The 24,923-nt window shown below is 46.5% G+C and overlaps 2 protein-coding genes across 7 annotated transcripts in view; one reads left to right on the top strand and one right to left on the bottom strand.

Moving 5' to 3' along the window:
• The window catches only part of LARS2 (leucyl-tRNA synthetase 2, mitochondrial), a 101,756-nt gene extending 92,312 nt beyond the window's left edge, over positions 1 to 9,444 (bottom strand). For all 5 annotated transcript variants that reach the window (XM_084858119.1, XM_084858121.1, XM_084858123.1 and 2 more), the window contains exons 1-3: positions 9,345 to 9,444; positions 5,461 to 5,716; positions 2,512 to 2,640 (exon numbers count right to left, since the gene is read on the bottom strand). In XM_084858119.1, coding sequence (XP_084714245.1) covers positions 2,512 to 2,640; positions 5,461 to 5,694 — 363 coding nt within the window. In that variant the 5' untranslated portion in view covers positions 5,695 to 5,716; positions 9,345 to 9,444. The remainder of the gene's footprint in view (positions 1 to 2,511; positions 2,641 to 5,460; positions 5,717 to 9,344) is intronic.
• Positions 9,445 to 9,479: 35 nt separating this feature from the next.
• LOC146344739 (uncharacterized) lies at positions 9,480 to 22,156 on the top strand. Of its 2 annotated transcripts, none has more exons than XM_084858124.1 (8): positions 9,480 to 9,584; positions 13,600 to 13,786; positions 16,181 to 16,300; positions 18,327 to 18,408; positions 18,590 to 18,788; positions 18,875 to 19,036; positions 20,757 to 20,814; positions 21,870 to 22,156. In XM_084858124.1, exons 2-8 carry the CDS (start codon positions 13,610 to 13,612, stop codon positions 21,975 to 21,977), a joined length of 906 nt encoding a protein of 301 aa, XP_084714250.1. In that variant the 5' UTR covers positions 9,480 to 9,584; positions 13,600 to 13,609; the 3' UTR covers positions 21,978 to 22,156. The 2 variants fall into 2 exon arrangements, with proteins under 2 accessions (XP_084714250.1, XP_084714251.1); XM_084858125.1 differs by having other exon boundaries at positions 9,480 to 9,594.
• The last annotated feature ends 2,767 nt before the right edge of the window (positions 22,157 to 24,923 follow it).

Raw genomic sequence — 24,923 nt, 5'->3', positions numbered from 1 at the left:
TTACTTAGACCCAACTGAAGGTGCTGGTGCTTACCTTTAAAGCCCTAAATGGCTTAGAATAATAGAATAGTAGGGTTGGAAGGGGCCTATAAGACCATCGAGTCCAACCCCCTGCTCAATGATTGGGATGCAAATATCTGCAGGAGTGCCTCTCCCTGTACCAACATGCCTGTGACTTAAGGGAAGGCTCTTCTCCAAGTATCTCGGGTACATCCTTATGTGTAAACAAAGAAGAGCACCTTCTCAGCTGTGGTATTCCAACTTGGGAGGGATAGCTAATACTTTGGAAGACAGAAACAAAATTCAAAGTGATCTGGATAGACTGGAGCGCTGGGCAGAAAACAACAGAATGGCATTTAATAGGGACAAATGCCAAGTTCTGCACCTAGGAAAAAGAAACCAAATGCACAGTTACAAGATGGGGGATACGTGGCTCAACCACACTACGAGTGAAAAGGATCTTGGAATTGTTGTCGATCACAAGCTGAATATGAGCCAACAATGTGATGTGGCTGCAAAAAAGGCAAATGCTATTTTGGGCTGCATTCTTAGAAGCATTGCTTCCAAATCCCGGGAAGTACTAGTTCCCCTCTACTCAGCACTGGTTAGGCCTTATCTGGAGTACTGTGTCCAGTTCTGGGCACCACACTTTAAGAAGGATGCAGACAAACTGGAGAGGGTTCAGAGGAGGGCAAAAAAGATGATCAGGGGACTGGAAACAAAGCCCTATGAAGAGAGACTGAAAGAACTGGGCATGTTTAGCCTTGAGAAGAGAAGACTGAGGGGAGAGATGATAGCACTCTTCAAGTACTTGAAAGGTTGTCACAGAGAAGAAGGCCAGGATCTCTTCTTGATCATCCCAGAGTGCAGGACACGGAATAATGGGCTCAAGTTACAGGAAGCCAGATTCCGGCTGAACATCAGGAAAAACTTCCTGAGTGTCAGAGCAATACGACAATGGAACCCATGACCTGGGGAGGTGGTGGGCTCTCCCACACTGGAGGCCTTCAAGACGAGGCTGGACAGCCATTTGTCAGGGATGCTCTGACTTGGATTCCTGCATTGAGAAGGGTTGGACTCGATGGCCTTGTAGGCCCCTTCCAACCCTACTATTCTATGATTCTATGATTCTATGAACTATGGAATATCCTCCCCACGGAGGTGTGACTGTTGCCAATATTGTGATTGTTTCAGCGACAGCTCAGAAGCTTTTTATTTACTCAGGCATTTTAATCGGTTGGTTCTGTCTGTTCTGTTGTACTTGCTGCCTTCTCTACTTTTATCACAATGATGTGGTTTTAGGGTTTTTATTGGACTCTGTATTATTTCAATCACATTTATACATGGCCCTAGTTTCCGCAATGTATTTTTAAAAGTTTTAATAAATCAAATAATAAATAAAACCCAAGGGATGTTCTGCATGATCCAAAAAGAAAGAAAGGATGTTCTAACCACAACTTAGTGCAATACTTCTACAAGCCCTGATCAACATCAAAAGGGATGGAGGTGGACACCTTGCCAATGCTGCCAAATCATTTCCCACCTCATTCCTTTCCATAAAAATAGATGTGTGCTCCAGTACAGTGAGAACAGAACCTCCAAATAATGCAAACGTGTTAAAGTGTCAGGGCAGGAAAAGGTGTAGCATTGCTGCTCTGTACCACCCCACAAAATTAGAACTGGAGAAACATTCAAGGAATGGTTTTGTACAATGGAGAAGTGCACGGTCACCAAAGAAATGCAGGACAGACTGGCAGATAAATAGATATAAGAGAGAGAGAGAGAGGGAGAGAGAGAGATTCACAAATTGTGCAGACAATAGGGAGAGAGAATTGGGAGGAGAGAAACACAATGTCAGAAACGCTTGGAAATGTCCATTTTGTTTTTCGTGATCATTATTGTACTTCACAGAGGTTACTTGGTGTGAGGTAGGCTGCAGAAAGCTAGATAACCAATCAGATCACAGTATATTTTAATGGGAATTCTAGATAGAACCATTACTTTCAATAGGCACTTTCCCCCATTCTCAGGGTGTTTGTTCCACAGAATGAGACATACAGAATAGATGAAATGATACTTTTGCTGGGCCAGATAGCTGAAAATCATTGCAAGCTTGCAAAATGCACAGTGTTTTAATCAAGCTTAGGCATTCAGAGGAAAAATAGAGTTTGTTATATGTCCAGGCTGATGGATATGCTGTTTTTACATTACATATGCTGTTCTTAGCAAAAAGAGGGTGGGTGAGATTAGAGAACAGAGAGAAGGTGCTCTGCAAGCAATCTGGAAAGAGGACTATGCTGAATAGTCACTTATAACATGGCCACTAATTATTTTATAATCTGATTTAGGTCCTCACAATTTATGCTTTATTATAATTAACTGCTATCTCCCTTAACAGTTTCTGACTTAATCTGTTCCTGAATGTGTTTTGTCATTCTCCAAAATACTCATATATTCTGTCCACCTTAAGCATTATTCAAACAAATAATAGGACCATCCAGTAACAGATACCTGTAATCCTCTCATTTTCTGAAACCGTGCTATGGTATCACTTATGGTGTAGACTCGAACGTGGCCCATGTGGAGCTTTCCAGACGGATATGGAAACATTGACAGGACATAAAACTTTGGTCTTGATTTCTGGACATAAAACAAACAAACAAAATGTCTTTAAGCTATAACCTGGGGGAAAAAACTACTTACCACATTTGGGGGTTTATTAAGTCATTTATCAGTTTTCTTTCTTTTTATATTCCTTAACTTTAATGTAGGGATACAAATTTGATAGAGGATGAAACTGAACTGAGGGTGAATTTTAACAACTGGAACAGAAATTTAGACCTGGTTTGCACATAACGATAACCCAGAGTACAAGTTGAGTATGGGTTGTCATTATGTGCAAACCCTGCATTCTGGTTTAACTCTGCATTGTTAACCGCAAACAACCCAGAGTTCACAACTTAACAAGCCATAGTTTCTCTTCCTGGGTTGTTTGTGATTAATAGCCCATAGTTAAGCCATAGTGTAGGATTCGCACGTAACAACAACCCATGATTCAACGATAACCCATACTCAACCCATAGTCTGGGTTGTTGTTATGTGCGAACCAGCCATTAATGCCATAATTCTGAGTATAATAGGGAAAGACAAAGAAAATGTTAACTATGACTTTTCTTCTCATAACAAGTAATAGCTTTTGTTTATTAAATTGTAAGTTCTCGTACTTTCTTCAATATCCCGAAGTCATTTATATTGAAATTTTGGTAATATGCAGTTGTATTTAATATGTAATGCTAACCTATTAAAATACATAGGATTAGTCAACTAGGGTGCTTCCAGATGAACGGTTCCTAGCACTACCTGTCAAAAGGCATTGTGCAGCTATTCAGTCTTTCCCTCCTTAACAGATTTCTTGTGGAAAGAAGATAGAAGTGGTAAGAAAATGTGGCAGAACACAAGTGGAAGACAAAGTCACCTGGGCAACCCCACTACCCCTGTAAAATTTCTATGAATGAGGCAGAGTGATTCCAAAATAAAAGTCTCATCTGGAAGTAGCCCTAAACATTCCTTAAATCAGTTCACAGCCCTACTGTTCTTGCTTGTGTGACTCATACCACTTTGCAAATCCCGCTGCACTTCTCTGGGAAACACTTTTCCATGATGAACAATTGATTTCAAATATATACCAGGATCCTGATTTTATAAAACATTTTTGGACCCTAGTATAATCAGGAAGCATTTTAGCGCAGATGATTCTTTGGCTCTGCACCTGCTCTTTTCCTCTGTTTGGTTCGAATCCAGGATCAAGCCTAGAATGAGAACCTCCAGACACACCTTGCTGTCTTTTAGGCCAGATTCACATGTGTGAGTAGACCTATGGCTGGCTCCTTGAAACACATCCATTTAGAGAATGATCCACGTATCATTTCCATGAAGAGTAGTTTCTGCCATTTTCACCGTAATATCACAAGCTCAGTCCGTGAGGCTTAACGTCTAGAATCACCCTGACCCCTCATTTGAACTGGGACTTACTTACATTTGTCAGTTGATTTCTGGACTTAAAATGGCTCACTATTAATGAGTTTGCAAACACTCGTTCAACCATTCAGTGCTTAAGAGCAGAATCTTATCCATGTTTAGACAGAAAAAAGACCTAGAACTCCCAGCATTCCCCAGCCAGCATGTTGCAGGACTTTTTCTGTTTAAACATGCATAGAATTGTGTCCTAAACAAATATTTTCCCACACTGCCAGCAAAGATTCACCGTAGACCACCGCTCAAATCTCACAAAGAGCTTTCCACATGCCCTTTGCATGGGAGGAAATCTCATCAATTGTTAAGTAAGATTGCCAATTTTTTTTGGCCTGACACGGCTCCTTTGCCTTTAACAGCTGTATGAAAAGCAAAATTTTAATGAGTAAGCTTTTCCAGCATGGAAATGCAAAGACAGAAAAGCTTCACCAGGTGAATTTCTGAGTGCCACACAGCTAGCTTTGAAAGGGGTGGTGGGAGATGTAGTCCAACACATGTGGAGGGCAATGAGTTGGGGAAAGTTGGCATAGCGGTTAAGAGTGCTAGGAGATCTGAGTTCAAATCCCCAATCAGGCAAGAAGCTCACTGGTTGACTAGCCACTATTTCCCAGCCCAATGTACCTCACAGAGAAAATGGCTTAACCCGTGAGCTCCTTGAAGGAAGGGCGGGAAGTAAATGTAAAACAACAATAATAATCTTTAACGTGTTTCTTGCATTTGTGTTACAGCTGGCTGAGAACTGGGGATGCTTGATAAACTATATACATATAGCTCCAGCAGTGTTTCCGAACAGGGTGATGGGCTGCATGCACTCAGCGAAAGAATCAAAACAACCTTGCACATCTAATTGATGACAGGCTATAAATAGTCAAAGGTTGGGATTCCTGAAAATGTGGATCACAATCCGCTGGAGTTGCAGGAAAGGAGGAAGATGTTCCAGCACTGACTGGTGTAAATCAGTTATTTCAGACTAAAGATGATACAGCATGAGCTGAAGGTTGTCACACATGAAGACAGTGAGTGGCAACTGTCATTCAAAATCAGCGGTGGGCCACATACAGCCCACAGGGCTCATATACCCCCCCTGGTCGTCCCCCCGCTGCCTGCCACCAAAAAACGCAGCTTTTTGCCACTACCACACCATCAAATGGCAGCAGCAGGGAAGGGTGCAGGCCCCTGTGGCCCCCAAACCCACATTAGTTGCCCTTCCCTGTTCTAAATTATCCCATGGGAAGGATGATTTAGAAGTTGAACAGGTATATGCAAAAAGATATCAATGGGGAAACAAAGGAGAAAAATCTAAAGGGCAGGCAGAGTTTCACAAAGTTTAGGAAATACTGGGCTATCGTATACACAGTCATTAAAGTTTCCAAGAGCAGCTAAAACAGAGGGGAAAGAAGGGAACTTGAACAATGCCATAATCCTTACATCTATTTCTGCAGTTTTGTTAAACTGATCCTTTATTCTTGAATGCCACCAACTTTCAACTTTCTTCCTAGTCTCCAATCCATAGTTTCTTTCCCACTTCCCTGTTTCACTATAAATAGATCTGATGAATCTTGGAAATAGCCTCTTCCGCCACTTAATTGAGCCCAGCGCTCCATTTAATTGTCTTGTCCAACACAAGGGACATGTGAAGAATCTATGGTAAAGGAACCACATTCTGCAGCATATATCAGCAACCCTGTAAAAAAAACATAAAGCACTTTCAACTTCACTGTGATCATTACCACTCCAAGAGATATGCAATTCTTTAGCTTAACAAAACAATGTTGCTTTCAGAGTTTCTAGTAGTGAAATATTCCCATTTAAAGACAAAGACAATAAGTGAGCAAACAGCCTGGGCTAAGTGTAGCTTCAGGAAGATTTCCACCCTCATTTGCTGAGCTTTTCAGAAAAGGGTTTGGCTTTGTCCCATTTATTCAGGTGGTTGGGTTCATGAGGTCCAGAACCATCTCCAATGTGGTGCCTACCTTCAGGAATTTTCTCCCAAATGAGACAATCCTTTTAGGAGGCAAGTGAAAATGTGTCTAAATTTGAATGTGGGCCATAAATTGAATTTTGATAATATATTTGGGCTCCTGGGAACTGTGCTCTTTGTTGGCGCATTACTATATGACAACCAAGGTTATTTCATTATTTTATTATGCATCACACCCAGTCCCAGCGTTCTTTCAGGAAAGGAGGCTGATATGTTAAAAAAAAATAAAATAAACATGGAAACTACAGGTGTGTCCATACGAAACCTCTACACTGGGATAGTGCTCCTTAAGACTGGTTCCTATGAAAGACACTAGAACATCTACAGTAGAAAGGGGCAGGCAACCTGATGCCCTCCAAATGTTTTGGACTTCAACACCCATAGACCCTAGCCAGCATGGCCAGTAGTCAGGGATGATGGGAGCTTTAGTCAAAAACATCTGGCAAGGAACAGGTTGCCTACCCCTGTTGCAGAACACCTTCTATCATGGATGCTTTGGCAGTGTTCTACAGAACACAAAGCAGTGTGCGCATCTGATTTACACATTCAGGAGGACCATAAGAACATAAAAAGAGCCCTGCTGGATCAGACCAAAAGCCTGTCTAGCCCAGCATTCTGTTTCCAGAATGGCAAAACAGATGACAAGTACACTAACACCCTCCTGCTTATGTTCCCCAGCAACTGGTATTTAGACTGCCTCAGACACTGGAGGGAATATGTGGCCACCATGCCTAACAGGGATAGATAGCCTTATCCTCCATTAATCTGTCTAATCTGGTTCTAAAGCCATCCAAGTTGGTGGCCATCACATCATCTTGTAGAAAGCAATTCCATTGCTTAACTATGCACTGTGTGGAAGAATCATTTGTCTTACAGCCTTTTTGGAAGTGTGGAATTGTACCTGTTCAGATTAGAACTTGGGAGTTGCATGATCGGTACTCCCCATGCCAAAAGCTCCTTGTTGGAAACCTAATCTGTCAAAGACAAGGGTTCTATAGCTCAGCCTTCTTTTGCAAAGGCTATTTTTGTTACTGCAAAGAGTTTCGGGGGGGGGGGGGTCCTCCCAAGATGTCTTGTGTGCACAGACCCATCAGGGATGAGATTGAGGCTGGGCCATTTATTATTGTTTTTTAACAGTTAGTGTTGATTACTGTTTTTAATGCTTGGGTGTGTGAGCCACTCTGAAAAGTGGGAGAAAAATATTTTAAATAAATTCATACATAAAATAAGGGCACTTGCATACTCTAAGAAAAAATTCTTCATTTCTTAGGGAGCAATCCTATGGCCGCTAGGCAGTGTCCTCACCCCACCCCTTAACTAGACAGCCAAAATGCAGGGCAGCCAGAGCTTGGAGGAGACAAGCGCCTCAGTGCTCCACCTGCCCTGCATTGGATAGTTGGCTGCCTCTGAGCAGAGGCGGCCGACTATCCCTGTAGGATTGCACCCTCCAAGAGAAATCCCATGGTGGCCCAGGGACCACAAGATGACTTGGAAAAACCCTTCGGAGGTTGGAGACAGCCCTCTGACCTCAGTAGGGGCAGCTGGAAATCCCATGCAGCTGGCACGGGGAGAACCATGCCAGCTGCCTCTCCAAGGTCAGAAAATGAACCTTGGAGAGGGGGAAAAGGGAGTGTTCCAGTGGGCAGGTAGGGGAGAAACTGGAGAGGCCACAATATGATTTGGAAAATTTTCCGTTTCAAATTAAGCTAATTTACATAGAGTCATTTGCATTGGAAAAATTTCAGTTGGCATCGGAAATTTTTCTGATGCCCTAGAGAGTGATTTAATTCAGCGGTGTTTATATTATTTTTACATAGTAAATAAAGCTATAAAGAAGTACCCCTTGTTAATGTTTTGTCCCAGACACCACAAGTATTTAAGCACACTTAGGATGCAATCCTATCCAGATAGTTGGCAGCCTCCGAGCTCAGGAGGCTGCTGAGTATCCACTGCGGGGCGGGAGGAGGGCAGAGGCTCCGTGCTCCAGCCGACCTGCATTTCTGCTAGACAGGCACCTGTCTAGCAGCAGTACCTCAGAGTAGGAGGGAAGGAGGTTGGGATGGCCATAGGAAACAACATAAGGCAGCCGCCCCAGTCTCCTCCTGTGCCCACCCCCAGGAATTCTCCCTTTTCCCCATCTCCGCTCTCCATTTTCCGTGCATGGAGAGGTAGCTGGTGTGGTTCTCTCTGTGCTGTCTACAAGGGGGCGGGAGCAGGGAGAGCAGTTTCCTGGCTCCAAGCTGTCTGGTGGGCACAGAGTTGCTCTCTTGTTGTGATTTAAATGTTATATTATGTGGAAATGCTTATTGCAATTCTTGTAAAAGTTTAAAAACAACAGCATGTACTTCCCTTACATTGTTTAAATGTAAGAAAAAAGCCAAAGGTACTGAAAACTGTTGACAAGCACTAATTAATTTTAGCAATCCCAAAAACTGTGCATAATATGCTGACAACCGTGCATCTATTTCACCAGAGTTCAACTCTCTTCCATTAAGGTTATTTTAATAAAAGCTCTACAGGCTGAATAAGAAAGCTGTAAGACAGGAGTGGGGAATGTGTGGCCTTCCAGATGTTGCTGGACTGCATCTCCCATGAGCCCAAACCAGCATGGCCAATGGTGAGAGATGATGGGAGATGCAGAGCAACAACATCTGGAGGGCGATACCTTCTCCATTCCTGATGAAAGCTGATGCCCAGGGCACTATTTTTCCTAGGACCGGCTCTGAATTGAATACTTATAAAGTGCCTAAGTTTCCTAAGGGTGCAATCCTATGCATGTTTAGAAAGAAAGAAAAAAAGGCCTACCATTCCTAGCATGCCCAGTCAGCATGGCTGGCTAGAGGCATGCTGGGAGTTGTAGGACTTTTTCCCCTACCTAAACATGCATACGATTGTGTCCTAAGTGTTGTACAGATATTGAAAGATAAGTCTGCAGGCTCCCAGTCTTAAGAGACGCGATACAAAAGGGGAAAGGAGTAGGGAGGGAAGAGGAAAGCAAGCCTTGCAGCAGCAGCTCCTTCTCTGGCAGGTGGAAGGGCCAGGCTGGTTTCCCCCCTGACGTTTTGACAGAGGGTGCCGCTTTCCCGCGGCCTGGATCCCCTGGCCGAGGGGAGAGGCCAGAAGCCAGCCCGTGCTTCCCTTCAGCTCTGCAGCGCAACCTTTCCTCAGAAGGAAGCTCCACCGAGTTCCGTAAGCGCGCACAGGACTTTGCAGCCTGCCCCAAAGAGGGACTATTCAAGGAGGGAGCGCGGCAAAGGGCCGTAGCAGCACGCCCGCCAAGGGGACCGACAGCTACGAGCAGAGGCAGCCGCCGAGGAAACGAGGGCATTACCTGCACGCGAAGGAAGGACAGACGGCTGTCGCTCACGCCTCCCGCACCCCTCCTGGCCAGATGGGCGCCGCCATCTTAACTTTCGACCCGCCCTATCGGGAAGGAAAGACCGGCCCGCGCAGGCGCACAAGAACCACGGCCGAGGGGGGCGTGATCGCGTGAGAGCCGGGGGAAAGAGTCCGCGCAGTTTGAAAAACGGGGGACCTGCAGATAGAGCGAGCCGCAGCAGCAAGAGCCGAGGTTAGCGGAGGTGGGCTTTTCCTCTTCCGTCTTGTCTCGCTTCCTCACCCCACCCCGCTTTTCTTAATGCGTTTTTTTCTTATTCTCTCCGCTGCTAAAAGGTGGAGTTTATAAACCGCTACAGTCCATATGATTTCAGTGGGAAGTGCAATGCTTTCGAATACCCTATAAGCAGTCCCTACGTTCCTTTCCCTATATCTGCTGCCGCCGACTTATATTCTTTCTACCAAGTTCCTAGTCCTGTGTACGGGGCCTTTTGGTAGTCTCATTTTCTAATCGAGATGGTCATTCGCTCTGAGAGTCGCAGCTCTTCAAGCTTTCCTAACCCTGCAGTACAGCTCCGGTGGGCTGCTTTTGGCTTTCTTAGCTGAATCGGTTATATGGTAACGGGTATGTGTATCACCGAGAATGCCGATGGATGGTTGTTAGCTTTTGTTCCACTATTATATTTTTGTGTCTTCTTCTTACACGGCTGAAGGGTGGGTGATCGGGTAAAAATGCAAAAAATGAGGAACGCGCCTGATCTAGCTTTTCCTTGCATCCCATGGAGCTGCGGCATTCTGGGATTAATCCTTTTGAATCAGGGACTTCCTGCCAGCTATCCTGTAACGTTCAAATGTGTGTGTGGAGAAAGGAAGGTGTATTTAAAAAAAACCAAATAAACCTTGGATTTTCTTACTTTTATTGCAGAGTAATACTTATGATGAAATTGCAAAATCAGTCAAAACGTACAGAATAGGATGCTCTACACTTCTCCCCTTTCATCTCCTGCTGACATGTCATTTTGCTTTTGACTGCTATTTATTACATTTTGGGGGTAACCTCAGTTCTATGCAGAACAACCACCTTGGTTTATGGAAAGTAATGCCTAAAACCATTTAGATTTTTAAACAAAGTCTTTATTTTTTTGCTTTGAATTCTTGGGCATTTTACAATAACACATGTGACTGGTTTATGTACTGCATTTCTATCCCGCCTTTTTTCCTCTTGCAAGGAACCCAAGGCGGCTTACATTCTCCTCCTCCTCTCCATTTTATCCTTACAACAACAACCCTGTGAGGTAGGTTGGGCTGAGAGTCTGTGACTGGCCCAAAGTCACCCAGTGAGCTTCTGTGGCTGAGTGGGGACTAGAACCCGGCTCTCCCAGCTCCCATTCCAGCACTCTAGCCACTACACCATGCTGGTTGTTTATAGAAGACGGGCTTATACTTTTAACAGGTTCACCCTTGTCACATTCGCAGTCTTAATTATTTGTAGCACTTTTACCTCACTCTTCAGCTGAAAAAGACTCCCAGAGAGGATTAAAAAGATTAATAATGAGACAGTCCCTGCCTTCAGGCTTACAATATATAAGACACAGCATAAAAGGAAAAGGGACTGGGAGGGAGGAGGGAAAAAAAGCAAAACTCAGGCACCAATTCTTAGTTTCAAAGTTCTTGTAGGTGTTTGTTCTAACAGAGAAGTGCAAAACAAACCGCTTGCAGCTGTTCCTCCTCTGGCTGATGTATGAGGCCAGGTTGGTCTCCTGCTTGCCATGATGTTTATCCTTGGAAGCGGGGAGTGCAGTGGCCCAGTGAGCCCTGGTTCTCCAGCTGGTGAATAAGGCCAGGGTCTGTAGTCCCAGGGAATTGTCAGCTGCAGCAGCGTGTTTCTTCTGGCAGGACAGTGTGAAGTGAGCTCCCTGCAGCTTCTCCCTCTCTGGCTGATGCATGGGGCTAGGTTGGACACTCCCTTGCCATAATGTTGGTCTGGAGGGCTCAGTGTGGATGCCTGATAACAGATCAAACCATTGATCCAACTAGCTCAGTGTTGTCTACACCATGGTGGGGAACCTGTGGCTCTCAAGATGTTGTTGGACTCCAGCTCCCATCAGCCCCAGCCAGCACAGTCAATTGTCAGTGACTGGGATTTGTAGTCCTCCAACATTTTGATAGGGGCAGGCATAGGCTCTCTGGTGTACCCTGAGTGGCAGCGGCTCTCCAGGGTTTCAGAGAGGGGTCCTTCCCAGCCTTAGCTAGAGATACCAGGGACTGAACCGGGGACATTCTATTTATGGCCCATCCTCAGTGTTTGGATATTCCAGTAATCTTCACTATTTTTCAAGCAGGAGACACTTTGGCTCCAGGCACTGCCACCTAGACCACTTAGGGTGCAATCCTATGCATGTTTAGACAGAAAAAAAAGTCCTATAATTCCCAGCATGCACCAAACAGATGCAGAAAGTATTTCCTGAGGCAGGGCTGCCATCAAGGGTAGGTTTGGCTGGGTACCTACCAAGGATCCACACCCCAGTAGGGGCTCCTGGCAAGAGCCCCTGGAGTTGCTCCTCCTCTTCAGTATTCTGACCTACTTGTTCACTTGCCTCTCACTCTGGCCCAGACAACGTTTGGGGTGAGAAGAAGGAGCAGTAAATATCACTGCCTACTTACTCACCGGTTCTCTACTTGTCAAGCAAGTGATAGCAATGATGACGAAGAGGAGCATGAGCAGGTGGAGACAATGGTGGTGAGAAGGTAGAGTCACTGAAGGAGAGGGCCTATTGAGGGTGTCTCTCCCAAGGGCCCTCAAAACCCTGGAGCCGCCACTGCCCTGAAGGTGGAAGCATGAAGAAAACTGCCGTAACCCATGCTTTCTTTAATGTTTCACCACCACATATGCGGAGTAGGCGGGCGGGCTGGCTGGCTGACTGGAACGCTGAACAGGAGCATTCCTTGCTCCAAATTTTGTTGCAGGCCCTACTTGTACCTACTGAACTGCCTGTCTTGGTTCCCTCTCCACAGCAACTGCAGAATTCCAGATGTTGCATCGCCGCAACTAGACCCCAAAGCAAATGCAGATAGACTAGGGATAGAAGAAGTGCATAAGTACAGACATAGCAAGAATATATGGGGGAAAGTATGCGTTTGGTCTTGGTGTCATTTGCTACAGCACAGGGTACGTACAGCAACCATAGGGATTAGCTACCGCTGGGTCTTGCCTTTCAGCAGAACTTTTATTTTACTGACATCCCCCCACTTGTGTGTGTGTGTGTGTATATATATATATATGTGTGTGTGTGTGTGTATATGATCAGCCACTTTTGCATATTTCTTGTCTTAAGTTGCCCCTTCATCTCCTCAGGCCTTCTGCTCTTCTCACAGGAAGTAGCGGAACAAGTTGGCTAATATTCTTCCCAGAAAGCAGTGCCCCCCCTCCCCGCTTCCCAGCTATGGAAAGAAATTGATGAGCATTGTAGTTCTAAGCTCTTTTCACACAGTACAAGGATGGTTTGTGTTAGAGGCTATTGCAATATACAGCATATGGTCATGATTAAAATGTAACCTCTTATACAGCATCGGTGTGTTTGGTTACCTAAACTAGCAGTCCTTCAACTTTGTTTGCCAAGAAGGTAGAAAGTCTGTAGACGAGCGGTTGCTCTGTGGCACAGACGGTTGGCTTTGGTATGAGTTAAGCATCACCTCCCTTCTGCTTCTTCATCTGAGCCCCTCTGTAATTTAGGGGGACCCCATGAAGATGAAGCACAGGGGTAGGCCTTCCATATGTTTTGGATAACAGCTCCCATCATCCCTGACTATTGGCCATGCTGGCTGGGCCTGATGGGGGTTGTAGTCCAGATCATCTGGAGGGCACCACTTTGTCTATCCTGGTGAAGGGGGTGGAGAAGATGCCTGGGAGCCACCACGTCAGTGGATTTAGTCAAGCTGCTAAAAAAGAGAGAGAGAAATGCATCTCTGCCAACCATTTGCCGATCCCATAAGTCAGGAGTAGGGAATGTGTGACCCTCTAGATGTTGGTGGACTGCAACTCCCATCCCTCACTGTTGGCTATGCTGGCTGGGGCTGATGGGTGTTGCAGTCTAACAACATCTGAAGGACCACACGTTCCCCATCCCTGCCGTAAGTGGAGGCTGTTGATAGCTTTAGTTGGCCAATTATCTTGGACATGGATGGAGAAGAATAGACACAGGTTTGTCCCGCTCTGATTTCCTGCCTTCTTCTTTCTGTTTATGGTTTAGAGTTCCTGGAATGCTCCGCCAGGGCCGCAAAGCAGCCAGATCTGCTTCCACCCCACCTCTGCACACTCCAGCCAAGGGCCTGTCAGGTCGACTGGCTGATGAAACTTCCTCGGTGGACTACAGTGCCCTAAAAAGGGCCCAGCTCCAGCACCAATGTAAGAAGCTGGGTCTTCGTGCCACAGGGAAGGTGAGAGGAGATTGTCCCAGTTCCTCCTGAACATTCTCTCCTGTCGTCACCGCCCCCCACCCTGCTGTTGGATAATAGCAGGGAATACGGCCATGCACAATTCCACGCACAGTCCACAATTTCATTATGTCCCTGCATCACTTTTTCCTCTTCTGCATTTAGATGGCTAAACAGGACGCCCTATGTATTCGGAAGCAACTGCAGCCATTCTACACCAAAATAACTTGGCTGGCTTGGAGTAGTACAACTTTTACTGGGGAGAGGGTCACCATTTGCTGCTCCTAAGGCATCAAAATGTCTTGGGCCCGTCTAGGGTCATTTACAGTTCACTTGTATGTGCAGGAACTCTGGACTCTATATGTGCCCATACCATATGCAGCCATAATTTCTGGTTAGATTTTTACTTATCCTGGAAGGGCGGAGGGAGAGAAGAATATCAAAAGCTCCTAGTCTAACAATGCGTTCTTTTCTGCCTAGAGTCACGGCAGACAGTGCTTTAAATCTGTATCTAGCAGCTACATCCTTTTTTATTCTAGAGAGGGTACAGGAGGCACAATCTGCATCCTAAAAGCCCCCCTATGCATCATGCAGGAGGCACAATCTGCATCCTAAAAGCCTATGCACCATATCCAGATCATTCCCCGCCCCCATGCCTACTCTAGAGTGAAGATGAAGACAAAGACATAGCTAGATATGGATTTAAAGTAATGTCTATTTTGGTCCTGAGAAGCTTTTGGTTAGATCTTCAGAAAGAGCTGTGAGATCAAGGGAGTTAAGTTGCTGTTCTCTTTGTGCTGGTATTAACATTCAAAGCCCTAAACGGCTTGGGCCCAGGTTATCTGAAGGATTGTCTCCTCCCATATGTGCCTGCCTGGACCCTAAGATCATCTTCACAGGTCCTTCTCTGGGAAGCCCTGTCAAAGGAAGTGAGGTGGGTGGCTACTAGAAAGAGGACCTTTTCTGCTGTGGCATGAGCTCCCTAGAGAGGTTTGCCTGGCACTTACGTTGTACTCTTTCTGGTGCCAGGTGAAGAACTTTTTATTTTCCCAGGAATTTTAGCATTTTAGCATTCTAGTCTTTTAGCTCTTTGGTTTTCAGTTTGGTACTGTATTTTAAATTCTGCATTGCTGCTAGGTTTTATGCTGGTTGTACTTCTATACTGTAGTTTTAATGCTTTTATATTTTATATTGTTTTTATGCTGTATTTGTGGTTTTAATTTTTGTGAGCCATTCAGAGAGCTTGAGCTATTGGGCGGTATAGAAATGCAATAAATGAATGAAATGAATTACTTCTCCCTCCTTGGGGTGGGGAATATTCTGCGTAGCAGCGTTCCCCTACTCTGTGCACTCCAGATGTTTTGGACTACAACACCCATCACCCCTTGGGGAGGATGGAAGTTGTAGTCTAGTATATCTGGAGGGAGCCAATTAGGAGAAAGCTGTTATGTGGTAATATCCAGCTGCTGATGGTGACCACAGAAAGCCCTTCAAAATGTTGGGAGACTTCAAAGAGAGACTAAAGCCCTATTCAGATGTTTTTAAAGGGGTTAAAATTAATGGATGAGGAAAAGGAGCACTCCAGCCTGCATTGCGTTTGCCACCTTGAATTCTTGGAGGGTGACGGGTCTTCTGGTTTGGGGCTGGAGCACTCCTTCTCCTCACCTTCTGGTTTTAACCCTTTTTTGAACACCTGAATAGGGATTGTGTGAGAACACACATGTGTATACATTGGTTAGGCAGGATAAAGAGGTTTAGGGCACAATCCTATGCATGTTTAGACAGAGAAAAGGCCTATAGCTCCCAGCATTCCCCAGCTGGCTGGAAAATGCCGGGAGTTGTAGGCCTTTTCTCTGTCTAAACATGCATAGGATGGCGCCCTTAGCTTTTTAATCCAAAGCTGCTATTAACAGGGCCGGTGCCTGTACCTGGCATCCTTGGTTAGTTGCCCTGAGCCCCAACAACCTGGCAGGCTCCACCACTAGTACATGCTGGGGGAAGCTTTACATTTTTTTCTGCCCCAATGCTTCGAACATCAGGGTCTAGCTGCCATTTTAACGTAGCATCTCTCTGAAGTTTTGTGGGCAATTAAATTGGCAGCTCCTAGCCACCTGGTACTCAGGAGCGGGCATCTTGTGGCCCTCCAGATGTTTTGGCCTATGACTCCCATCATCCCTAGCCAATAGTGCTAAAAGAAGAACTAAAACACTAGAATACTAGACTCCCATCATCCCTAGCCAATAGCACCTCCCCAGGGGTACTGCTTGGAGTGCTGCTGCTGCCCGCCACTGCGGCCAGGTAAGCCTGGCCCTTTGTCCAGGTTCCCCTCAAGCCTGCAGCTGGCTGTGCCTGTTTAACTTCGTACCTCTGCCTGTTTCTCCCCTTATTTCCCCCCAGAATGCTGAACTTGTGGAAAGGCTGAAAGCTTACCATGGAGAACCTCAGTGGAAAATGGCCAGCAATGGTGATGCAAAAGAAGACGCAAGCAAGAATGAAGGGTGTCGGCACAACCCTGGGGTTAGTGGTCCCAGCGCTAGGATGGTGGGACCTCGAGAGGAAATCCCGCCGTGTTGCACAGCCATTGGTGGAGTGGAAAAATCCTGAGTCTGGGGTGGAAATGGGAACTCCAAAGGAAGGGCATGGGAATGTTGGCAGTACTGAGAAGCGGCAACACTTGATGAGAGTCACTGGCAGAGCTTATGCTTTGTAAACTGTTGGCATCTCCAGTTGGGGACAAATTTTACATCTCAAGGCCACAATACCTGATGGAGCGCCTCTTCCAGTATGAACGTACCCATACACTACAATCTTCATCTGAGGCCCTCTTCCAAGTGCCTCTGCTGAGGGAGGTTCAAAGGATGGCAACAAGAGAGAGGGCCTCCTCGGTGGTATCCCCGCAATTGTGGAACACTCTCCCCAGTGAGGCCCATATTATCACCTTTCTAGCACCAGGTTAAGACCTTTCTCTGCTCCCAGGGGTTTGACAGCATATGATAAGATCTTTAACCGGTCCTGGGATTTTTACTGTTTTTGCAAAATTGTTTTCTGTTTTTGTATGTGAGTGGTTTTACATTATGTCGTTAAATTGTATTTTTAGGGTTTTCATTTTTGCCAATCGCCTAGAGGGCTTTGACTGTTGGGCAGCATAGAAATGAAATCAGGCCGTTGCTCTGTCAGAGAGAGGCTTCTGCCTGATGGCTTGGGAAGACCTTGCCAGTCAAGGCGAGTTGGAGCAATGGCCTTCCTCACTGTAAGGCACGTATCTTATAGTCATGTGCAGAGGAGGCTCTGTTGTCAGTCTGCTCCAGGTTTCCGTCAGAACTCTAAAGGAGCTATACAAGGTGGAATGCCCTTTACAGAGCCCCTTGGATAGCCCCTTTAGAGTTCTGACTGGAACCCAGGGTAGATTCACTGCCCCACTGACATTGAAGCCACCAGCCTCCACTGGTCATATAGCAATTTCTGAGTTCTCTAGGATGATTGGGTTCATCTGTGTTTGTGAGCTGTTATAGTTAGATGAGTGCGGCCGCGGTGGCTTAGTGGTTAAGACGCTGAACTGCAGACCAGAAGGTCGGCAGGACAGCAGTTCAAGACCCGAGCGCTGCGTGACGGAATGAGCTCCCGTCTTCAGTCCCAGCTTCTGCCAGCCTAGCAGTTCGAAAGCAAGAAATTGCAAGTAGATAAATAGGTACCGCCTCGGTGGGAAAGGTAACAGCGTTCCGTGCGCCTCGGTGTTCAGTCATGCCGGCCACATGACCACGGAAGCATCTTCGGACAGCGCTGGCTCTTCGGCTTAGAAACGGAGATGAGCACCACCCCCTAGAGTCGGACACGACTGGTTGGGGACACCTTTACCTTCACCTTTTTATAGCTAGATGAAGCCTCCATGTTCAGAGGCAGTCTACCTTTGAATACCAGACGCTGGGAACGAAGAACAGTGCAAGGCTGCTGCCTCTGCACTCTCCTTGTCAGCATCCCAAAAGCCTCTGCTTTGGGTCACTGTTGGAAAGAGGGTGCTGGACTCAATGGCCCCTTGTTCCCTGGCCCAGCGGGGCTTTTGCATTCTTACTGCTCCCGCTTATGTGCCAGCCATGACCCAAAGGCTCAAATGGCTTACTGTCAAAGTGAGGGAGGTGTGCCAAAGGTGAGAGGGCAGGGATTGGTAAAGGGGCAGCGCTGATGGGGGTCCAAAATGGCTTGGAGCCAAATTGGGCTGGCATAGTAAGGCGGAAGGGAAGAAGCCGCTGTAGCCATGGGGAGGATTGGGGGAAAGGATGCGCTTTGGAGAGCTGGTGTGGTGGTTAGAGTGCTGGACTGGGACTTGGGAGATCTGGGTTCTAGTCCCCACCCAGCCATGAAACTCACTGGGTGACTTTGGGCCAGTCACTGACTCTCAGCCTAATCTACCTCACAAGGTTGTTATGGGGACCATGTAAGCCACCTTGGGTTTCTCGCAAGAAGGAAAAAAGGCGAGATATAAAAATAGCAATAAATAATAAGGAAAAGCATAACGTCAGGTGAAATTCCTCTTTCTCATATCCAGGCCCTTCCAGCAGTCCCCCATTTGGATGTGACCAAAGATGTAAAAACTGAGCCCTCTGAAGAGAAAACAGCTCTTCAAACAGGTGACCCGCTCTTCTGTGGCAAAGTGATGGAATTAAGGCTAGAAAATCAACATGCCTTAGAGGAAGGCATCTGGGACTGGGCTAGAAGATGGCAGATTGGACTCTGCCAAATTGGGTGAAGGGGCATCAAGGGAGCCAAGTCTCTGCAGGGTGCTGCTGAGCCAGCCTTCTTTCGTTTCAGATATGGTCCGGGGCTGGTGTGTGGTCCATGGCATGGTCCTGTACCGCCCCCCGTCCAGCTGGGCTCCTCTGCTGCTCCGGGGAGGCTTGGTCTGCGTCCAGGATGGAAAGGACCTCGTCCCCTTTCACCTGCCCCCACTAAACATCTCTGTCCCTGAGGGCTTGTCAGACAACTACATCTGCGTAGACTGTGTGCTCAGGTAAAGCAACCTCACTTCCTGCACTCCTTCTCACGGATCCCCTGCCCCGTTCCAGCATGTAACGCCTTCCTGGTTCACCGCCACAGGAACCGAGAGAAGCCAAAGCGATGTCTCTTGTGCCAGCAAATTCAAGGGAAAGGTCACGGGGCTGGCTCAGCCCAGAATGTCTTGAGGAGCCTGAGCCCTCTTCAGAATGGCACATCTCAGCCGTCGCTCCTTGCAGCTGGTGCCTCCAAAGATAGAAGGCGGTGAGTAGAGCCTGTCCGCAGAGCTGTGAGTCTCCAGAGCATAGGCCTGGGAGAGGAAAGATCGCAGAGCAGCCTTCTCCTACCTGGTGCCCTCCAGATGTGCTGGACTACAGGTCCCATCATTCCCAGCCAGCAGGGCCGTTGGTTTGTGTCTCTAGTGATAGTACGGGCGAGGCAGGGAGGGGAGGTGTTGAGGCAGTAATTCCCAAACTGTATCCTGGGGCACATCCGTGAGAAACAAATTAAATTTCCTATGATCCCAAAGTTTGTTATGTATACCCAGACATACACAGCTACCGGCTGCATCCTTGGATATTCCTTCTCTGCCAGTGCCTTAATCTAGCCTTCCCCAGCATCGCCCTGCCATGGTGGCTGGAGGTGATGGGAGTTGTAGTCCAGCACATCTGGGTTGAGGAAGGCTGCCGTATTCATCTACAGGGGGAACAGGGTTTAATCCTGCTACATCTCTGCATTGGGTGCCATTGGATCTTGCTGTTGCTTCCAGTGCAACAGACTTGCCTGTTTCAGAATAGAGATTTAATATTGCCAGACACTTTGATGCGGGGGGGGGGGGGGGTGCTTTTTCCTGTTTGCTTTTTTTTCGGTGGGGGGAATGGAATTTTGCAGGGAAATTGAAATATATGCAGTATTTGCTTTCTTACCAGACTGAAACTGATTTTATTGCTTTAGGGTGCAATTCTATCAGGATTCGAACTCAGAGGCGGATGGGAATCTCATGTAGAGCAGGAGCAGCACGGAGGCGATCTTCATCTCCGCACTTCCCCCGCTCTCTGCATTTTCGCTAGATGGGCATTTTCGCCAGCCAGGGGAGGGCTCTACAGATAGTTCATATCCCTGCTTCCTCAGTTCCCTTGCTTCCCCACCCACAGAACTGTCCCCTTTCCCTTCCTGACCTTGGAGAGGCAGCCAGCGCAGTTCTCTCTGGCGCAGTTCTCTCCCGACCTCGGATCCAGGAATTGGAAGTATCCTGTGGCCACCCAGGTGCTGTCTAGGGGGCCATAGGATTTCTCTCTTAACATAAAATGGATCACTTGAAATGTACTGAGCATATATAATAGCAGTATTATATGTTTATGAAATTTACCGTGAAATCCTATGCGCGCTCCACTCTGTTTAGTGGAACTTCTTCGCAGGTAAGCGCACCTAGGATTGCAGCCTCAAAGGTATAAATGCTTTGTTTTTGTACAAGCAAAATTGGGAATATACTCCATACAAAAGAGAGAGCGAGAGAGATGCAAAAGACTGGACTCTATGCCGCTGGGTGCAGAAATGCATTTTGGAGTTGAGTTCTGTATATGTCTACAGCTTACATAGAAACAATCATTCTCCGATGCTATAGACCAGGGGTGCAGAACCTCTTTCAGCTCAAGGGCCGAATTCCATTTTGGAGAAGCTCTCTGGGCCCACATTCCCGTGGTGGGCAAGACCAAAGGCAAAAGGGGCTGGGCCAAAATGTCAAAACAGCCCTATTTTCGCTTAATGGTCTTACTGTCAGTAACTAAGCTTTAGGAGAGGCATTTCAGCCTTTCAGAACAGGGGGGGAAACTGTGCAAAAGCCAGGATTTACTAAACCATGGGCAGTCAGAGACAGGGGGTGGGGCCAGTGGAAGGGTTGTTGCCATCTGTCTTAACAAGCATTTCCCTCATTCCAAAAGAGCTGGTGCTGACATCTTTCTTCCGCCCTCTCCTCACTCTGCAGGACTACAGAGATTAGGAAATTGTACCAGCCCCAAGAAGACCAGGCTTATGCCCAGCGGGTGAGTGTCAAGGAATAGGAGGCATGGCCTTGTCTCCAGGAGCGGTGTGCTGTTGTTAGCCTGACAAAGGCCATTGCTGTGGAGATTCTCCTTGCTTGAGGGGACTTGACTGCCACAGAATGGGATGATGGCCACACCAACTTGGATGGCTTTAAAAGGGGATGAGACAATTCATGGAGGAGAAGGCTCTCAGTGGCTGGTAGCCATGATGGCTTTATTCTATTTCCAGAATTGGAGGCCTTGTGCCCCTAAATACCAGTTGCTGGGGAACAACTGTTGCCCCCTTGTCCTCCTGGGCTTCCCAGAGGCATCCGGTTGGCCATGGTGGGGAACAGTACTGTGCTAGATATGCCTTTGGGCCGATTCAGCAGGGTTTTTCTTATGGGTTACTCCCATCCCTGAGCCTTTTCCAGGGGAAGACCTGCCTCAGAATGGGGCAATAGGTTGTTCAAGATGGCATGGGGCCGCCCAATCTAAGTCGTAGTGTAGTCTGGTTGATTTGGAGATGTGGGAGGAAAAGGTTTCCACTAAAGAGGTGAGGATGATGTATTCCCTGAGGGCGGCTTGAATAGTCTAGTGACTGTATATGAGGCTGGGGTGTCCAGTGTGGTGCCATGGATACCTCTCTTGGTGCCCACCAGACTCCATGACCCTTCTGATTTTTATTTTGTTAAGATTTGTATTAATTTAAAAATGGGTTTTTAACTGGGAGGCTAGCATGTTGCAAAGCGAAGTGCTGTCATCCAGCGCCAGCTTTTGTGTGTTTTAGAATATTGTTTTTGTGTGTTGGAAGTCACACCCCACTTCTGCCTTGTGCTTAGGTTCTTGGGCAAGTTACTTTTCTTTTGGTATCACCAGTTTGTCTTCTGGAAAATGAGCATTTTGTGACCAACCATGCCCGCCATAGCAGCCATTTTATGAATGGACAAGTTCCACCTCCATGGTAGCCATTTTATGAGATCATCCATGGCACTCTGTCAAAATTCCAGTTGTGTGCCCACTGACCCAAAAATGGTCGTGACTTGGATAAGTCTACCCCATTCTTTCTTATACAGGTAGATGGGATCCTTTCCCAGATGGCTCGTGGAGAACTCGGTATGGACCGAGCTTTGCGTCCCCTCCAACCCCTGGTTTTCCATTCCCCAGCTCCTTTTGACAGATGAGGTGTGTGTGTGTGTGTGTGTGTGTGTGTGTGTGTGTAGAAGGTGGGTAGGACCTGACAAAAGGACTGAGAAGGAAGAGCAAGAGAAACACTTTCTCATCTTTTCTAATGCTTGTGCATGCATTTACACAATGTTTGTTTTAGCCTTTTGTTGTCATCCATTATAATAAAGATCCTTTGAAAATAAGTCTTGGATCATTCCTGCCATCACATTCTGAAAGGAAGGGGCTTTGTAGCCTGTTCATTCCCATACTCACCAGGAGGCAGACAGTTTGTGGTCAAAACCTAGCGCCCTTTTAAGAGGAAGTACATAAATATTTCAAGTCCCTACTGAGGCCAAAGAGCAGCTGGTTTCTGGCCTTGCCACCCACTTTATTTTACCTAGTCTGTTCTCTGGCCCATGTGGTCTTGGCAACTTCGCACTAACAGAAGTAGAGACTTTAAAAGCAAAAGATGCATTGAGAGAGTGCCTGCATGTTTCCAAACTTTTAAAATATATTGTCTGGATCAAATCACCAAGTACTGTCATTCACATTTTGATACATAAATCTTCCTCCCTATAGGTACTGTACCATAACTGGGGTATATGGGATTCAGAACTGCTGTTCCTGCCTTTAACACATTTGGGGTGCAATCCTATGCATGTTTAGACAGAAAAGAAGACCTACAACTCCCAGCATGCCCCAGCCAGCCATGGGAGTTGTAGGATTTTTTTTTCTGTCTAACTATGTTAGATTGCACCCTTAGGTGATTGTTCCCATGAGGTTTTTTGCACCGGTGGCCACTTCCAGAGGGAGAGTGTGGAATCCACAGTCTGACTAAAAGGAAAAAAAGTCATACAGCTCTCAGTTTCTGAATTGTGCCACTAAATTACCCCCATGGTGTTAGTAGCCCTTGGACATCTGAGAAGCAAGCCAAAGAGCGGGCATGGCTGATCTTTACGCAGATCATACAAATTGTACATTAGGGAAATGCTGCGTCATGTTATTGAGGGAGAATAAGGGGAGGGGAAGTCTTTCCAAAGATGACAAGCTCTTCCCTTAAGCTTTGATCTTTGGCTCTCTAATCTGCAGGAACAAACGTGCCGATCAAAATGCCAGCTGGTCCCTTGAGGAATCTGTATTTGACTGTTTGTGCTCATGAACTGGATTACAGAGTGTGAGGGTGGCTCGTGGAGAATCCTGTCGGATTTTCTAAACCTGCCTGCTCAGTCCTGATTCTGGTGCCAGCCGTCTGGGTTCATCTCTTGCCTGCCCTTTTGCCTTGCCCCGTTGTGAGTCATCTTGCTCTTCTCAAAACGCCCTGGCAAAATTGCATAACTCTACGTCTCTTTTTCAGCCTTTCCATACTCTGTAAGCAAGACAGTTGAGGAGCTGAGCAGGTCATCACTATATAGTCCTGTTCCTAAGGAGCTCCTGGTATCCACCCTGCTCATCTATGCTGCCGCAAGGGTGGAAAGGGATGGTGGTGTTTAGTAAGAAGTCCAGGCTCCCCTTACTATGCTGGAACTCTTGTGCACAACTGTCCTCCTCTTTTAAAAGCAGACTGTAAAGGTTGCTATAGGTCAGCCTTCTCCAATGTAAAGCCCCCTCCAGACTACAACTCCCATCATGCCCAGCCAGCATGGGTATGCTGCCTGGGGATGATGGAAGTTGTTGTCTGGGGGATTTGGTCTTTGGCATGCGCCATGATCTTGGAACATCGACTGCCTGTTGGCAGGAGGAAAGTAAAACTGGCTAGGAAGGAGAATGGAATGGAATATCCTAGAGTAGGAACTGAACAGGAATGGACTGCGCGGCAACATTTTGTTGCAGATCCCACTTGTACGTAATGCTTCAGTTGGTTTTCACAAGGGAACATATATGCGCTGGCTGCAACAGATGTCATTTTAAATTAAAGACAAAATTACTGTAGCTTCAGGTTTGATACTATATTGGTCTCTTCTGCCTCATTCATCATCACCAGTTGTAATCCAGGATACATGAGCTCATGCTCTGCTTAGCAAGGCATTATATAGCTATATAAAAAGTAGAAGGAAGTGTGGAAGAATGTTCTTTTAACATAGCCTGCATTGGAGTATAAGATGGCAAATCCTCTGGCATGCAGATATATGGTGTGGCCAGTGTGAGTTCTCCAACTAAGGGCCAAAACAGCTGGCCAAATCAGCTAGGACAGGCTTCCCCAACTGTGCTTGATTACAGCTCCTATCACCCCCCAGCCAGCTGGGATTATGGGAGTTGTAGTGCAGCACATCTGGAGGGCGCCAGGTTGAGGAAGGTTGAACTAGGAAAACGAATGTTTTCCCTCCATGGCAACCATTGAAATCCATTTCCAGTAACAAAAGGCCTGTCTGTTTTGTATGACTGTGGAATGCAGAATGTTTTTTAAGCCACCCGATGCTAACCCACAGTGGTTGGAACCCCAGGACACTTGCACATAGATAGTTCTTATTAAGAAGTGTGAATGCACTATGGAGGGCATGATTTGATCCAAATGGTCCCTCTGGGAGGGTTCTGCATGTGCTGCTTCCTTGCCAGCTCATGTGGCTGATTGTGCAATCAGTGCTAGGCATGCAGCTGGCATATGTATCATGATGAATGCAGAGATTTTATAGGGGGAAGGTACCTGCCTCCACTATTCACTAGACTGAAGCATCCTGATGGAGTTGATTTATAATAGTCTTAGTAATACAGTATACTCAGAACATAGTTGGCTGTGGGTTGTATCCAACGTTATTCTTACTTAAGCCCCATTCATTTCAATGGGTCTACTCTAAGTGGGACCAATGCTGGATACAAGCCACTGTGTATTTTACCTTTTTCACACAAGTTCTCTGGATTTGGGATCTCGACCATCCCTTTTCCTTAAAAGAAAAGAAAGAAAACATCTGCTTCTTAAGGATGTAGTGATTGAGCAGGAAAGGCTGTGGACAAATTCCAGAAACTCA

This window comes from Heloderma suspectum, chromosome 5 (genome assembly GCF_057233095.1).
Source record: "Heloderma suspectum isolate Gila_16-S chromosome 5, 16-S_ref, whole genome shotgun sequence".
NCBI classification, from domain to species: domain Eukaryota; kingdom Metazoa; phylum Chordata; class Lepidosauria; order Squamata; family Helodermatidae; genus Heloderma; species Heloderma suspectum.
This window is presented reverse-complemented; position numbering and strand designations above follow the sequence as displayed.

Excerpts from the sequence above, each read along its gene's own strand:
- LOC146344739 (XM_084858124.1), top strand. The coding sequence starts at position 13,610 with ATGCTCCGCCAGGGCCGCAAAGCAGCCAGATCTGCTTCCACCCCACCT. Across the intron at positions 18,409-18,589 it reads GAAAACAGCTCTTCAAACAG|ATATGGTCCGGGGCTGGTGT; the intron begins GTGACCCGCTCT and ends CTTTCGTTTCAG. Across the intron at positions 20,815-21,869 it reads ACCAGGCTTATGCCCAGCGG|GTAGATGGGATCCTTTCCCA; the intron begins GTGAGTGTCAAG and ends TTTCTTATACAG.